Below are 13,774 nucleotides of genomic sequence, written 5' to 3'. Positions count from 1 at the left end.
GCCTGACCTGAGTGCCCCTTGCCCTGTCCTGCTGCCCAAGCTGCACCCCCGTCACCCCTAGGAACTCTGTCCCTCGCCCCTCTGCAGGTGTCCACCGTGTATGAAATCAGCCTTAGGATTGGACAGAGCGAAGATCACTTGTCCTTGTCAGGAGTGGTTTTGTTGGGAGGCAGATGCAGGTTCAGGGGCCAGAGAGGAGGTGGTGTGGGACAGATGGCAGGAGAGATGTGGATGCTCTCAGGCACAGGCTGAGGGAGAGGAATGTGGCAGGGGCTGGGGGGCCCCCTGAAGTGCAGAGGCAGGACTATCACACTGGTGAAAGCTTCCTGCTGTGCCTGGCCCAGTTCCCTCGTGGGCAGCAGGGCCGGGGTCGGGTGGTGGTGCCTACGGAGGTGACCTCCAGTGTCCCAAGGCTAAGCTGGGCCACCCTCACCCTGGACGCTTTACCTGCTGGTTCTGCCGTGCGGGCAGCTTACACGAGACAGGCGGAAGCTGGCAATTGTACGGCCCTGGGGCACTGAGGAGACCTGCTCACGCGACTGTCCTCTCTCCACAGGCCCTTTCCCTCGGAGGAGACCGCCGAGAATGACGACGATGTCTACCGCAGCCTGGAGGAACTGGCAGAGTAAGGAAGCGATGGGACCCGGGTGGAGACGGGGACAGGGATGGGGAAGGGGGATGGGAGAGTTGTGGCCCCACTGCGGGTACAGCCACCCTGCCGTCCTGCCTGGGGCCTCTCCATGGTTGGTGGTGGCGCGGGCTCCGCCAGGCCCGACAGAAAGAGACAGAGAACTCAAATGGACAAGCCTCCCTTTATGTTCTGGAAGGTTCTCCAGCTTTTGCTGGGGCGGGGAGAGCTGGGGTTTCCAGAAGCCAGGCCCCTGGAGTGTGGGCCACAAGCAGAGGTGGTCTGTGGATTCCGGGCTATCTCATGGCCCGAGGGGGCAGGCGAGGGGCCGAGACCAGGCCGCCCAAAGCCACAGCGGGCATCTCCTGCCTTCTCCGTGGCCCTAGACTGGCATCGCTCTGTCTCTGAGGACTCTGCCGTTCCGTCCTCACACTCCCAGGCTCAGAGCCCCCAGGAACCCATGAGAAGCCTGGGGCAGTGGCTCTTCCTGAAGGGGCAGGTCTGGACCTGTGGGGTCCGCTGTGGCCTGGGGTAAGATCACCCAGCTGCTGCTCAGAGAAGGACCCGGGCAGCTTCCCTGAGGAGGGGTGGAAGGGTGGAGGAGGCAGGGTGCCCCCTTCCTGCAGGTGAGGAGGCCCGAGAAGCAACGAGCTTGGCCAGGGCCTGGGGTCAGGTGGCTCCTGACCTGGCCCCCCCACCTGTCCCAGCTTCCTGCTGCCTGGACCCCTCATTCCTGTTTGACGGCAGACACAGCTTTGCTGCAGTGAGATGGCTGCTGCTCCCAGGAGGGCTTCCCCGGCCCTCTCCTCTTCACCTTGCAGCACAGATCAGGAGTGGGACCCAGTAAGAGGTGGGAGCTGGGGTACAGACTGGACACCAGGCTGTGGCAGGGAGCCAGCAGTGACATTTCCAGGGGAGCCGGCTGATTCTTTGCCTTCGGCCCTTGACCAGATGTCTGAAGCAATGATCAACTTGTGCTTCTGAAGGGTCTTGCCAGCAGCTGCCCGGACCTCGGATGCTTAGTGGCTGTTGGAGGCTGTTGGACATGGGGCTACCTGGCAGGGAAGCTGGTGTGTCCTCGGGGCCCCGGTGAGGGATGGCCATGTGCACGTGGTGCCGTGGACACTGCGATCCGGTCAGTTGTGCATCTGTTCCATGGCCGACTCAGCACTGAGCACCTTCTGTGCGTTGGCTCAGGGTCAGGAACTGGGAACGTCAGGGAGAGTGAGGCCCACCTGCCGCCTCCTAGGACCCCAGGAGCATGGGATCATGTGGGTCTCCCATGAGGGGCCCTTTTGGACCAACTTCAGAGAGATGGTTCTTACTGCGGGCATCCAGAGCCTTCACTGTCCCCGGTGTCCCCAGCTGGCTACTGAGAGCCCTGCAGCCTCAGCCCACAGGACGCGGCTCCACAGTGTACGACCCCTTCTGGGCCACCAAGAGCAGGTGTGTCGGCCGCGCAGGAGAATCCGCCCATTCTGCTGCCGCCTCGTCTTGTGTCCCACGCAGCACAGCTGTCCTGTCGGATGTACTGGGAGCCTGGGACGTGTCACCTCCTACTTTCATGGTCTTTGGCATGTTATACCACCTCTGCCTTGGTTTCCCTATGCATAACACTGCTTCGGGAAGACCATCAGTGATATCATCGGGGGCATAGTGCCCACTGGACGCTCCATGAGCCCTCGGGCGAGGATGGTGGTTCCCCTCCGCCTGTTTCACCAAGGTCATGGCTTTCTACCCAGTTCCCAAAGGGCTGTGGCAGTGCTGTCCAGGAGAACTAGAGCGCAAGCCACATGTGCAGTTGTAGATTTTCTAGTAGAAACAGAAGTAGGAGAAACTAGTTATATAATGTGTTTTTATTTAACCGAAAATTATATGCAAATTATTATATTATGTTATATCCAGAATATTGCCTGGTTCTGTGTGTAAGCCAGCATGACCCGTCATTAACTCAGCGGCTTGCCTTCTCTGTGGCACAAAGTCTGGTCTGGTGCATGTTTGATGCTGACAGCACAGCTCAGGGACGCCTGGGCAGCTCAGCGGTTGAGCGTCTGCCTTCAGTTCAGGGCGTGATCCCGGGGTCCTGGGATTGAGTCCCACAGCAGGCTCCCTGCAGGGAGCCTGCTTCTCCCTCTGCCTGTGTCTCTGCCTCTCTCTCTCTCATGAATAATTAAACAAAAAAATCTTAAAAATTTTTTTTAGTTTGATGGGCACAGCTTAGTTTACCTGGCCACACTCACGTTTGTGAGCTCACAGCCACACGTGGCTGGTGGCACCAGTGTGGGCAGCATGGGTCTCGGATCCAGGACGTGGTTCTAGGAGCTCATGGGGGAGCCCTTCCCACGTTTGAATGGATGTTGCTGGATTAACATTATGTTCTCAAGTGCTCTAAGCTCACTTTGGAGATCACTGAATAATGTATAATCAAATAATAGAGCAGCTGGTTGAAAAAATTAACACGAGATATTGCCACTTAAATGGCCTATTTCAAGCTCCCGGGGCACTGTCACTGACCGCGGAGCTGGGAGGAGAAGCATTTGGCTCTCTCTCACCAGCCCCCTCTGTGTGTGTCTGCAGCAGTGTTGGGGGTCGTGCTCTGGGGGCGGTCTTCTCCTGGCATTTGGACACAGCACCTTTGGGATTTGGAGCCTACACATTTCCTTTGCTTTGCAATCAGGAGCATATGGAGGGGGTTCTTGCCGCAAATTAGGACAGGGGGCTTTGCAGGGGTCATAGTTTCAGGGCACCCCAGCTCTGCTCAGCCACCCCTGCTGGGGGTAGGAGTCAGGGATAGGTGGCAGGCCGTGAAGGGCAGAGCTGTATGGCAGGTGCCTGGTCCCCAGCTGTGAGGGGAGGCCGCGATGCCCCCACACATGGAGGCTCCTGTCTTGGGGGGTGGCCTGGAGCTCGTGGGACAAGAGCTCAGAGAGACCACAGGCATGTGGCCTCAGGCTGCTTCTCTGCTGTACATGCACCTGAATGACCCTGGGGCTTCATGATCTGGGCTCTGGCTTCGCTCCTAACATTTCTCAAGGGGCCTCAATTGTCCGGGTGACACAATGCCACTCACTCCAGGCACGCAGGCAAGTGCCTGCTTATTCAAGGCTGAGCAGCAGAAAAGGCGATGTTCTATCCTCCTCGGGGCACCGCCAGGTCCTTCATGGGGCCCGTGTCCCTGCCTCTGAAATGAAAGCAGTAGCCGGTGGCATGTGGGTCCCTTCAAGCTTGAAGGATCCACAGCTTTATGATTGAGAAGCCTGCTGCTTACGTCTCCTGTCACTTCCCCGGGAGTCGGAGTGATTTTCGGGCTTAAACAAATGTGATTGTGGCACGGCAGGGGATATAATTTATCCATAAATGTATAGCTGCATGCTTTATTGAATCATAAAATGACTTCACAGCTTTAAATGTGTCATGTTAGAGTCGTTGGGATAATTTTTTCAGATGCATAAAATGTAGAGGGAGTGTCCCAAGTCGACGCTCCTTCAAGGGCACGAGGATGTCTTCTTGCAGCAATATGGGGGGGGGTCTTTCTTGTCCCTGGGGAGGGAGGCGGGGTACACAGGGGCAGAGGGGTGGCCTACTATGGGGTCCCCACAGGCAGGGAATGGGGAACAATGGCCGCACTCGCCTGGGACCCTCATCCAAGGGACAGCCTATCCCCACCCTGCCGTCCTTGCCCATCTGTCTCTCCCAGCCTCAAAGAAAGCTTGTTCAAAAACTGTCCCCGATTTCAGAGATGTTCCAACCACTCATGTGAAGGTTCAGTGTTTCGCACACACCTGCATGTGTGGGGCCGTTCATGTTGGGTTGGGAGGGTTGGCTTTGGGACGTCTGCTGTTCGCCCCCAAGGATTGCTTTTCCAAAGGGAACAAGTTTGGAATCAGATGATGCAGAAACAAACAATAGCCTGTAACCATGTCGGGCGGGCAGCCCCTCCTCAGCCCCCCTAGAGGATACCACCAGCCCTGCAGCCTGAAGAAGGTGAAAGGAAAGCCCCCCCAGAGAGGAGGCATCAGTGGATGCCCTCCTTGGCCAGCCTGGGAGGCCGCTGTCCTTAGGCCCATGGCAGGAGGGGTCTGGTGGAGGAGGGCTGTAGCGGGTGCAGGTGTGGGGAGCCCTGTGTGCGTGCAGCTGTCCCCTTGCTCTGTGGTCTCATGGCTCGAGGGCCCTGGCTCTGGGCTGTGAAAGTGGTGACAGCCAGGCACAGCCCTCTAGGAAGGGCCAGCTTCCCTGCGGCTGAGCTGCTCATCTGGTCCTCCAGGCTCCATTTGTACAGCAAGCAGGGTGGCCAAATTCCTTCCAGTCCTGTGCAGTCCCCAGCTGGGGTGTCCTTGGCAGCACATGGTGCCCCAAACCCCGTGGATGGTTTTTCCATCCTCATGTGGGCCCTGGGAGGTGCAGCCTGGACGTGGGGACCCGCCGGACGGAGGGCCTGAAGCCAGCCCTGTCGAGCACACATGCTTGTTCCCACGAGGAACCCTGCAGGTGGGTCCCGGGCCCCACCTTTGGACTGGAGACGGGCTCCGAGAGGCTGGGGTGCCTGCACACAGCCACAAAGGGGTGGAGCTTTGATCTGAACTGGGTCTGTGTGAGTCAGCAGGCCACCTGCCCTGGACCCCCTATCCAGGGGGGGCATCCACAGGGGTCAGACCCTGACAGACCAGGAGACTGGGAGGGCTTCCGGGAGATGTTGCTGCAAATGCACTTTGCAGGAGCATAAGATTTGCCAAAGTGTGATTTAGAGGAACTTTCCCTCACCCTGTCTGGACTGGTTACTGCCTTATTTTGGGCCAGGGTCCCAGGAGAGTCTGGCTCTCAGCTGTGCCTCTGTTGGGAATTCGGGGCAGGCAAGCACTGGAGCCTGGCCTCTCTCTCCTGTCCCTGTGATCCGGACAAGCTGCCTGATGGCCCCTGGCCTTGCAGAGCTGGCTGCAGGACAGGCCGGGCCTAAGGCAGTCTGTCTAAACCCTGCCCTGGTACCCGGGCCCCTGCTATCTTCCTCTCATTCTGGTTGTGGAGACAGCTGGCCACGGCCGGTGGGACTGGCTGCCCAGCACTCTGCACCCCACACTCTGCCCTCCTGGCACATCTTGGCCCCTTGGTCCGTGGGCCTGTGCTGCCCTGGCTGGCCTGGGGCTGAGGTGACCTTAAAACCCTGACCCTGGGTGGTTCATTCTCTGCCCTAGTGTCTGCACGAGGGGCCTTTAGGAACAAATGCAGAGCAGATGCCCCATTGCCACCCTGCCCTCCTGAATACTCAGGTGCTCGCAGGCCAGCAGATAGAGCAGAGACTTAGGTGAATTTTTGTTCATTTACTTATTTTTATTTTTTAAAAGATTTTATTTATTTATTCATGAGAGACAGAGAGAGAGAGGCAGAGACACAGGCAGAGGGAGAAGCAGCCTCCATGCAGGGAGCCTGATGTGGGACTTGATCCTGGATCTCCAGGATCAGGCCCTGGACTGACGGCGGTGGTAAACCGCTGAGCCACCGGGCTGCCCCGCCGCCCAAATTTTTATTTTTAATACCTGATGGGACCTGGGTCCTTTCAGGACCCAGGCGGTCACAGTGATTCTGTGGCCTGATTTAACAGAGTCTACAGGGTGGGGGAGCCCTGTGGGGGGAGGTTAAGATGTGCATAGTCTCCTTCGTCCCAGAAGGAAGCAGGGACCAGCTGGGCTCGGCCAGGGGAGGTTCACCTTGTGGCTACTAAGGGCGTCTCTGAAGCACACTGTCCACTTTCCTGGGATGTTATGAGTATGAAGAATTGGCCATTCATTCATTCATTTAGAAAAGGTTTTATTTATTTATTTATGAGAGACACAGAGAAGCAGAGACCCAGGCAGAGGGAGAAGCAAGCTCCATGCAGAGAGCCCAATGCGGGACTCGATCCGGAGACCTGGGGATCACAACCTGAGCCATCCAGGCGTCCCCAAGACTTATAACATTGTTTCCTTCATGTGCAGTGGTGCTTAAGAAATACTGAAGAACTTAGCTCCTATTTGAGGGCAGGCAGCTTGACCTGAGCCCTGCTCCCTGGCACAGGGGACATGCCCCACAGTGGTCGCAGGGAGGTTCTGAGGACCCAAGCTGATGTCCCCCAAGTGCCAGACCCTGTGCTGGGGTTTTGGCCCTATTGTCTCAGCCTTCACGACACGGCCACTGTGGAACTGTGGCCCTGTCCCCGTTCCACAGTTGAGATAAAGGCTCAGAGGGGACCGGTGACTTGCCTGTGGTCACACAGCACACTTCACATGATGGTGTAGGGGCTGAGCCATGTGCTGCTGTGGCCCAGGCCATCCCTCTGGACCTTACCTTGATGACCCAGCCCAGGGGTTTGTGGATGCTCTTGTGCTGCTTAGAAAGCACCCCAGGAAAAGAGAGTTCTAGTAGGGAGCACAGCGCCAGGCATGCAGGCTCCCTCTGGGAGTCTGGTGGCCATGGTCTGGTCTCTGTGTACTCCCACGTGGCTTGGCAACCTTGGGGGACTCTGTTGCCCTGTCTGGGCCCCGCTGTAGGACGAGTGGCCCACAACTGGCTGCTTCTGGCCCACCAGGGCACCCCTCTGCTGCTCAGCATGGCATGGACCGAGGTCAGCAAACGTCTGATTTGGTTTCCAAGTAGCAAGTTCACAGTGCCTTGGAGTCCCGCGTCCCAGCTTCAGGCCCAGCAGCCTGGGGCCAGCGCTCACATCTGTGACATCGGTCGGGATGGTTTCCGTCCACAGAGGACATGGGTGTGCCCGAGGCTGAAAGCAGGCACCTCGCTCGCCTTTCTTTGATTTTCCTGAAGTGGTGGTGGGGGCACCAGCCTCTCGGAGCAGCTGACTTTCTGTAACAAAATCAGAGCAAGCAGGCCAGGCTTCCGGGGCCAGGCCCCAGGGCCTGAAGTGGGAGGGGAGGCGGGTATCTGCCTCTCGGGGGGTGGGGGGTGGGCAGCGGGCCATTGTGGGGACGAAAATAATGGTCGGGATTTAGCATCTGTCAGCGCAGCTGTCTGCTGGATAACAGCAGGAGCGAGAAGATGATCCGGAGGGTGAGGGGGAGAGCAGATCAGTGCCCCCCAAACCCCTAGCGGAGCAGCAGGTGGGGGCTGAGGGGGCCGGGGCCACTCCCATTGGAGGAGGAGAACCTAGGGGGTGTCTGTGGGGTGTGGGTCTGGCCCCGGGCCGGGCCACTCACCTGCCCTTTCCCATCTGGTCCGGATCTCCCCCTACCTGCCCTGTTTGCACCGTCCCTGAGCTTGCTTGCGGGTGGTGGGACAGGGAAGAGCCATCTCTGAGCCCTGTGAGCCCTGTCGGCGCTGACACCCGGCCTCCGGACTTCCAGGCTCATGTGTTTGAAAATCTGGACGTGCTTAATGCCGATGATGTTTTATTTATTTATTGAGTGCCGGTCCCTGTGCTAAATATCATCCCGCAGAACCTCCCCTCCCTCGGGGGTGGCTGACCGCTGCCACTTACTGAGCACCTGCTGTATACTGTGCTGGTCATTTTCCCTGTGGCTGGCCCTTCCAGCGACCTGACCAAGAGGTTGGGGTTATTTCTCCTTCACAGTTGGGGAAATAGGCTCAGGTCCTACTGGCCAGAGTGACAGAGCCAGACACTGGCAGGGCTGAGGCTCCATCTCAGACTCGTCTGCCTGCTTCCCCTCGGGGCAGGGGGACTTGCCAGCCAAGTTGCTGGCACTGGTGACCCGGCGTGCCCCTGAGTAGTGTCAGGGGACCTGACATTTCTCGTCCAGTCTTGACAAGTGCTGTTAACGTGCAGCTGCAGTGTGGCACGGACCTTGGGGTTTCTGTGAAGTGTAGCCTCTGGTAAGTTAGAAGCTGCACAGGAGTCTGTGTTGGCCCAAGGGACTGACTGGCCAAGAATCAGTGTCATCAGGCCCACCTAACACAAAAGCTACATGGAGCGTCATGGAATTGCCTCTGCTGATGCAGAAGGCACTGTTGGATTCTGCACCACTGTGGGAAGTTGGGCTGGGGCTGGGTCCTGTGGGCCAGTCCCGAGTGGGAGCCCCCCTCCACAGGACTGTGTGCAGGCCCCGGATCTGGGTGCTGGCTCACAGGTGGACACAACAGGAGGCTTGCGTCACCGGAGACCAGAGGCCAGGATCCTCCCACAGGTGGATCTCCATCCTGGTCAGTGTGCTGCACTCCAGGACAGTCCAACATGTGATGGGCCTCATGCCCCCCTCCCCAAACATATCCGTCGTTTCTTTTTCCTCCAGTCCAACAGCCACAGCTGTCAGGTGCAACCGGGCCCAGCTGGTTATGACATACTCTCATCTGTTTTAACAGATGCTTAAGACGAATCATCTGCCCCCTACCCTGTTCAGGAAACTCACTTTTAGAGACGATCCCTTTGTTAAAAAAGCAAGGTGACCGCGGGATGCCTGCGCCCCTGGTGGCGGCCGGAGGGTCAGAACTATTGGGAACCAGAGCTTGTTGCCCCATGCAGATGACAGCACTGCATTCTAGAAGCATCTGCATCCCTGGCATGACCACTGCCCTGTCTCCCCACCTGTAAGGTGAGGTGCACAGCACAGGGCAGACACCATGGTCAAGTTGCTGGCAGAGAATCGGTCTTAGGAGAGGTGTTGATTTAACCAGTCAAATCTGATAGGTGTTTTATCTTAGCTGCCAATTTCATCAAACGTGTTTGGTTTTACTTTCATAATATTTTTCAAAGTTTATTTAAGTAACGTGAGGCTCGAACTTACGACCCCAAGATCAAGAGCCTCATGCTCTTCCAGCCAAGCCAGCCAGGCGCTCCACTAATTTTGTTTTAACTAAGAAGAAACCCACTTCTTTGCTGCTGTCTTTATTCTGGCCCCTCTTCCATAAAGAGGAACATGCATGAAGCGAAATTGTGGGACAGCTGTTTTGTAATTTCAAATAATATGCACAAACCTGGGTTTCTTAGTGCTCATTGGCCTGAATTAAATAACGTTTGGGAGAGCGTTTTCATATGTGAAAGAAGGAGAAACAGAGAGAGCCTGGGTGTGTGAGTGGTCTGCGACCGTGCGGTGAGGACCCCCAGAGCGGGGACCTGAGGCCATCATGGGCAGGTGACCAGCAATCCTCTTCTCTGGTCTTTAGCAGGCTTTAGGCAACAGACATTTTACAGAGCAGATGTAAGGGACAATGTCTGCGTTTTTTAGATTTTTCTGTTGCAAGTTAAGACCCCAGAACACAGCTCTTTGTCTCGTGTTTCCGGCTGCCTGTTTTTAGCCACAGGGCCCTGAGTCAATCAGAAGAGGTGAATGGGACGGGTGCATGAAGAGGGATCCCATATGGACGAATGTTCCTTGTCTTTATTGATTTTGAGGAAGGAAACAGGCTGAGATTGAGGCAGCAGATGTGCGTTGGGGTGACCACCTTGGGTGTACTCCCAGGGTCCCCGTCTGTGTGGTCCCATCCCTTCTGTGAGTACAGGGAGTGGGGAAGGACTGTGTCATGTCCCTCTGACCTGGAGGAAGCCCAGGCACTTCAGGGGTGCTCACTTGGGTATGGGATTGGAGAGTTTGTAGCCTTTGCCCAAGGGCGCTGCCCATTCCAGGTAGAAAGCTGCACTCCTGCCAGCTTGAGGGGTCAGAGGAGAGACAGCAAAGGCTGGTGGAGAAGCCTGAAAGTTAGGAGGAAAATGCTGGAAGGGAGGGACCAAAGAGCAGGAGCCCCCAGATCTGAGATTCACCTGAATCCCTGTCTGGCCATGAAACTAATACACACAAGAAAGACCCAAGGCTTCTACCAAAAGAAAGAAAAGAGATCCAGCATCCAGGGACACGTGGGTGGCTCAGTGGTTGAACGTCTGCCTTTGGCTCAGGGCGTGATTCTGGGATCGAGTCCCGCATCGGGCTCCTTGTGAGGCACCTGCTTCTCCCTCTGTCTGTGTCTCTGCCTCTCCCTGTGTCTCTCATGAATAAATAAATAAAATCTTTAAAAAGAAAAAAAGAAAAAAGAAATCCAAGCATCCAGAGGCTGAATTCAGCAGCATTGCAGTTGCTGCTCATTGCTGGGAAAACAGAGTTTGAAGTTTGAGTCCAACCAAGGTAATGGTCTATTAGAACCCATATTCGATAGAAATAATGGAATTTCTGTAACTTATCATTCGTCATGTCTGGTGTTCAATACAAAGTCATCAAATTTGTAGCGAAACAGAAAAAAGTCACAGTCTCTCTCTCTCTCTCTCTTTCACACACACACACACACACACACACACACACACATACACACACACGTACGTCAATAGGAACCAACCTGGAGATGACTCCGCTGCTGCAATTACCAGCTTTTATAAACATGGTCAGGGACTTAGAGGAAAGATGCACCAAATGAATGAACAGATGGGGAGGCTCAGCAGAGAAATAGATGCTACAAAGAGGGCCAAGTGGAAATGCTAAAACTGAAAAGCATGATAGTTGAGAGGAACGGTCACTGAATCCACTTTAATAGAAGATGGCAGATGGCAAAGGAGGGAGTCACGGACTTAGTGGTCGTTCAGCGGAAGGAACAAAGGGGAAAGAGAATGCCAACAGAGCCTCAGACACGTGGGGCTGTGCCAAGGGGTCCAACGCAGGTGTAGCTGGAACCCCAGAAGGAGAGAGAATGGTAGAGGGGAAAAAAATGAACCAACATAGTGGCCCCGGACTGTCTAAATCCCAAATCTCTGTGATAAAACTACAAAATATTGTGGAGAAAAATGAAAGAAGACCTAGTAGATGTTGTGTATATACTATGTTCATGCACTGGAAGAGGATATCATCAAGGTGCCTGGTCTCCCAGCAGCACCGTTTTTCTTTTTTTTTTTTAATTGAGAAGATTATTGTGAAGTTTCTTCAGAAATATAAGGAACCTTAGAATCGCCCTAAACAATCTCATAAAAGAACAAAGCTAGAGGCTTAAACCACCTGGTTTTAGGACTTTCTATTAAAAAACGAAAGTAATCAAAACAGAGTGCTGTTGCTACAGGCATAGGTGAATAGGTTCATAGAAAGATTATAAAATCCAGAGTAGACGCAGGCTTGGGTGATCGGTTGGTTTTGGTTAAAGGGACCTTAAGTGATTCAGTGGGAAGAAGAAAGTTTTCAAGCAGTCGTCCCGAAACTCCTGAATATCCCCGAGAGAAATGGATCTCCATCTCTGCCCCGCACTGTGCACGAAAATCTGAGATGGATCGGAGGCCTCAGCATCAACATGGACATTATACAGCTCTTGGAAGGAAAAACAGGAGACCACCTTTGGCAACCTGGAAACAAAGGTTTCTTAGATGGGATGCAATGATTTCTTCGGACCCAGGACAGAGTCACGACACCATCGGAGAAAAAAATTTTTTTTTATTAAATATGGATGTTTTTCAGAAGATGCCATTAAGAAAATAAGCAGCCAAAGCCAGAGACTGGGGAAAAAATTCACAAGACATATCTGACTCAAAACTTGTGTCCAGAACATATAAAGAGTTCTGTTTGTTTTTCAAGAAAGAGGCAACTGATTTTTGGAAACAGACAAAAGTCTTGCACAGGTTTTTCACAAAGGAACATGCACACGCATGTCTGGAAGGACAGGGAAAGGTCCCCAACATCTTTAGCCATTGGGGAAATGCAAAATAGGAGTGCAGCAATATTTCACTGTGTTCCTCTTCCAGTGGCTAAAGTTGGAAAGACTAACACCAACCAGCGCTGGAGAGAACCCAGGACAACCGGGTAACCAGAACCTGGAGGCAGCCCAAGCGTTCACCAAAAGGAGAATGGATGACAGATTGTGGGCTGGTCATACCACGGATGGTCCTTGGCATGGACGTGTGGCCTGGATGGATCTCAGAGATGCGACATCAGGGGGAGGGAAGTGACACGAAAGTGACCGTGATGTGGGATGCCATTGATGTGCAGTTTCAGAACAAGAAAAACTAATCTGTGGATCTGTGGGGGAAGAATAGTCAGAAGGACGGTCCTGGAGAAAGAGGAAGGGGATTGATTTGAAAGGAGAAGAGATTTTAGGGGAGATGAGAATATTCTATAAAGGGCTGCAGTGTGAGTGACACAGTGGTGCCCATTTGTCAGAAGGGTACAGTGAGGGTACATCGTGATCTCTAGAAACCATAGCAAAAAACGGTTGAAAAACCTTTGTGGGGTGTTGCACCTGTGCCTAAAACAGGGTGTACTCTGTAGACATGGGGTATGCCTGCACGGGCGTGGGGTACGCCCACATGAGTGAGTGAGTGCTGGCTCTTACAGGTGGTGCCAGGGGGAGGGGGACGGGGAGAAGGATCTCCAACACCTGAGCGCCTTTCCTGGGACCCAGCCATCTACTTAGGCCTCAGAGCATCTTCAGGAAGTCCAGCCTGTGCCGGAAGCTTTCCTACCCCCCACCCTTCACCATCCTCTCCCTCATTAAAATGCCACCACACTTATTTGGGCTCATCATGGGGCCTGTGCATGTGTCACTCCAACATCCACAGATCCGCTCTTAACTTTCTCCGAATGCCCCTGGGGTGCATCATCAGCCACTCAGTGAACGAAGGAGTGGTGACCAGTCCACCTGATGGGGAAGAGTATGGCCTCTAGAAGATCCAGAAGGTCTTGGCTGGGTCCCCGGCACCATGTGCCCCAGCTTTCTCGATTGTGCTATGGAGAGCACAGGGCTCGTTTGGGGATGCAAGGAAATTGCATCTCGAGCTCAGGTTGTGGCTGATGCGTGGTGGGAGGACTGCACCGAGTTCCTTCCTTCTGAGTGGGCTGGGACAGGGTGCGGGGGGGTCAGTTAGCATGTCCCCCTCAAACATGGGGTGAGGAAGGGGGTCCCTGTGCTGGCAGTTGGCTGTCTCTGAACTGGGTGTCTCTGAACTGCCCCTTTCAGTGATTTTTATTTATCAACTCCTGGGATATTTAACTGTCACAGGGCCCCCGCCTCCTCCCCAAGCCCATCAGGGCAAAGCCCATGTTTGTTTCCAGATGGTGTGATGGCCTCAGCTGCCTTTGAGCTGTCTAATTTAGCAGCCCGGGAGTGTCCCTGTCTGCCCTCGGTTCCACGCTGTCAAAATTCTCGACAGTGGCTTTGTCACCAGCCTCGCTCTGCTGCACGACAGAAATCTAGGGTGGCTGGCACCCACCAAAGTGGAGCCCTGCTAGTGCTGGCCTGGAC

At 54.8% G+C, this 13,774-nt stretch overlaps 1 protein-coding gene across 2 annotated transcripts in view; it reads left to right on the top strand.

Moving 5' to 3' along the window:
• VAV2 (vav guanine nucleotide exchange factor 2) overlaps nucleotides 1–13,774 on the top strand; it is a 159,459-nt gene that overhangs the window by 103,378 nt on the left and 42,307 nt on the right. For both annotated transcript variants that reach the window (XM_055320331.1, XM_055320321.1), the window contains exon 4: nucleotides 557–625. In XM_055320331.1, coding sequence (XP_055176306.1) covers nucleotides 557–625 — 69 coding nt within the window. The remainder of the gene's footprint in view (nucleotides 1–556; nucleotides 626–13,774) is intronic.

The sequence above is a fragment of the Nyctereutes procyonoides genome, unplaced genomic scaffold, assembly GCF_905146905.1.
Source record: "Nyctereutes procyonoides isolate TBG_1078 unplaced genomic scaffold, NYPRO_anot_genome, whole genome shotgun sequence".
NCBI classification, from domain to species: domain Eukaryota; kingdom Metazoa; phylum Chordata; class Mammalia; order Carnivora; family Canidae; genus Nyctereutes; species Nyctereutes procyonoides.
The sequence above is the reverse complement of the archived record's forward strand: the minus strand, read 5'-3'. Positions and strand labels throughout refer to the sequence as shown.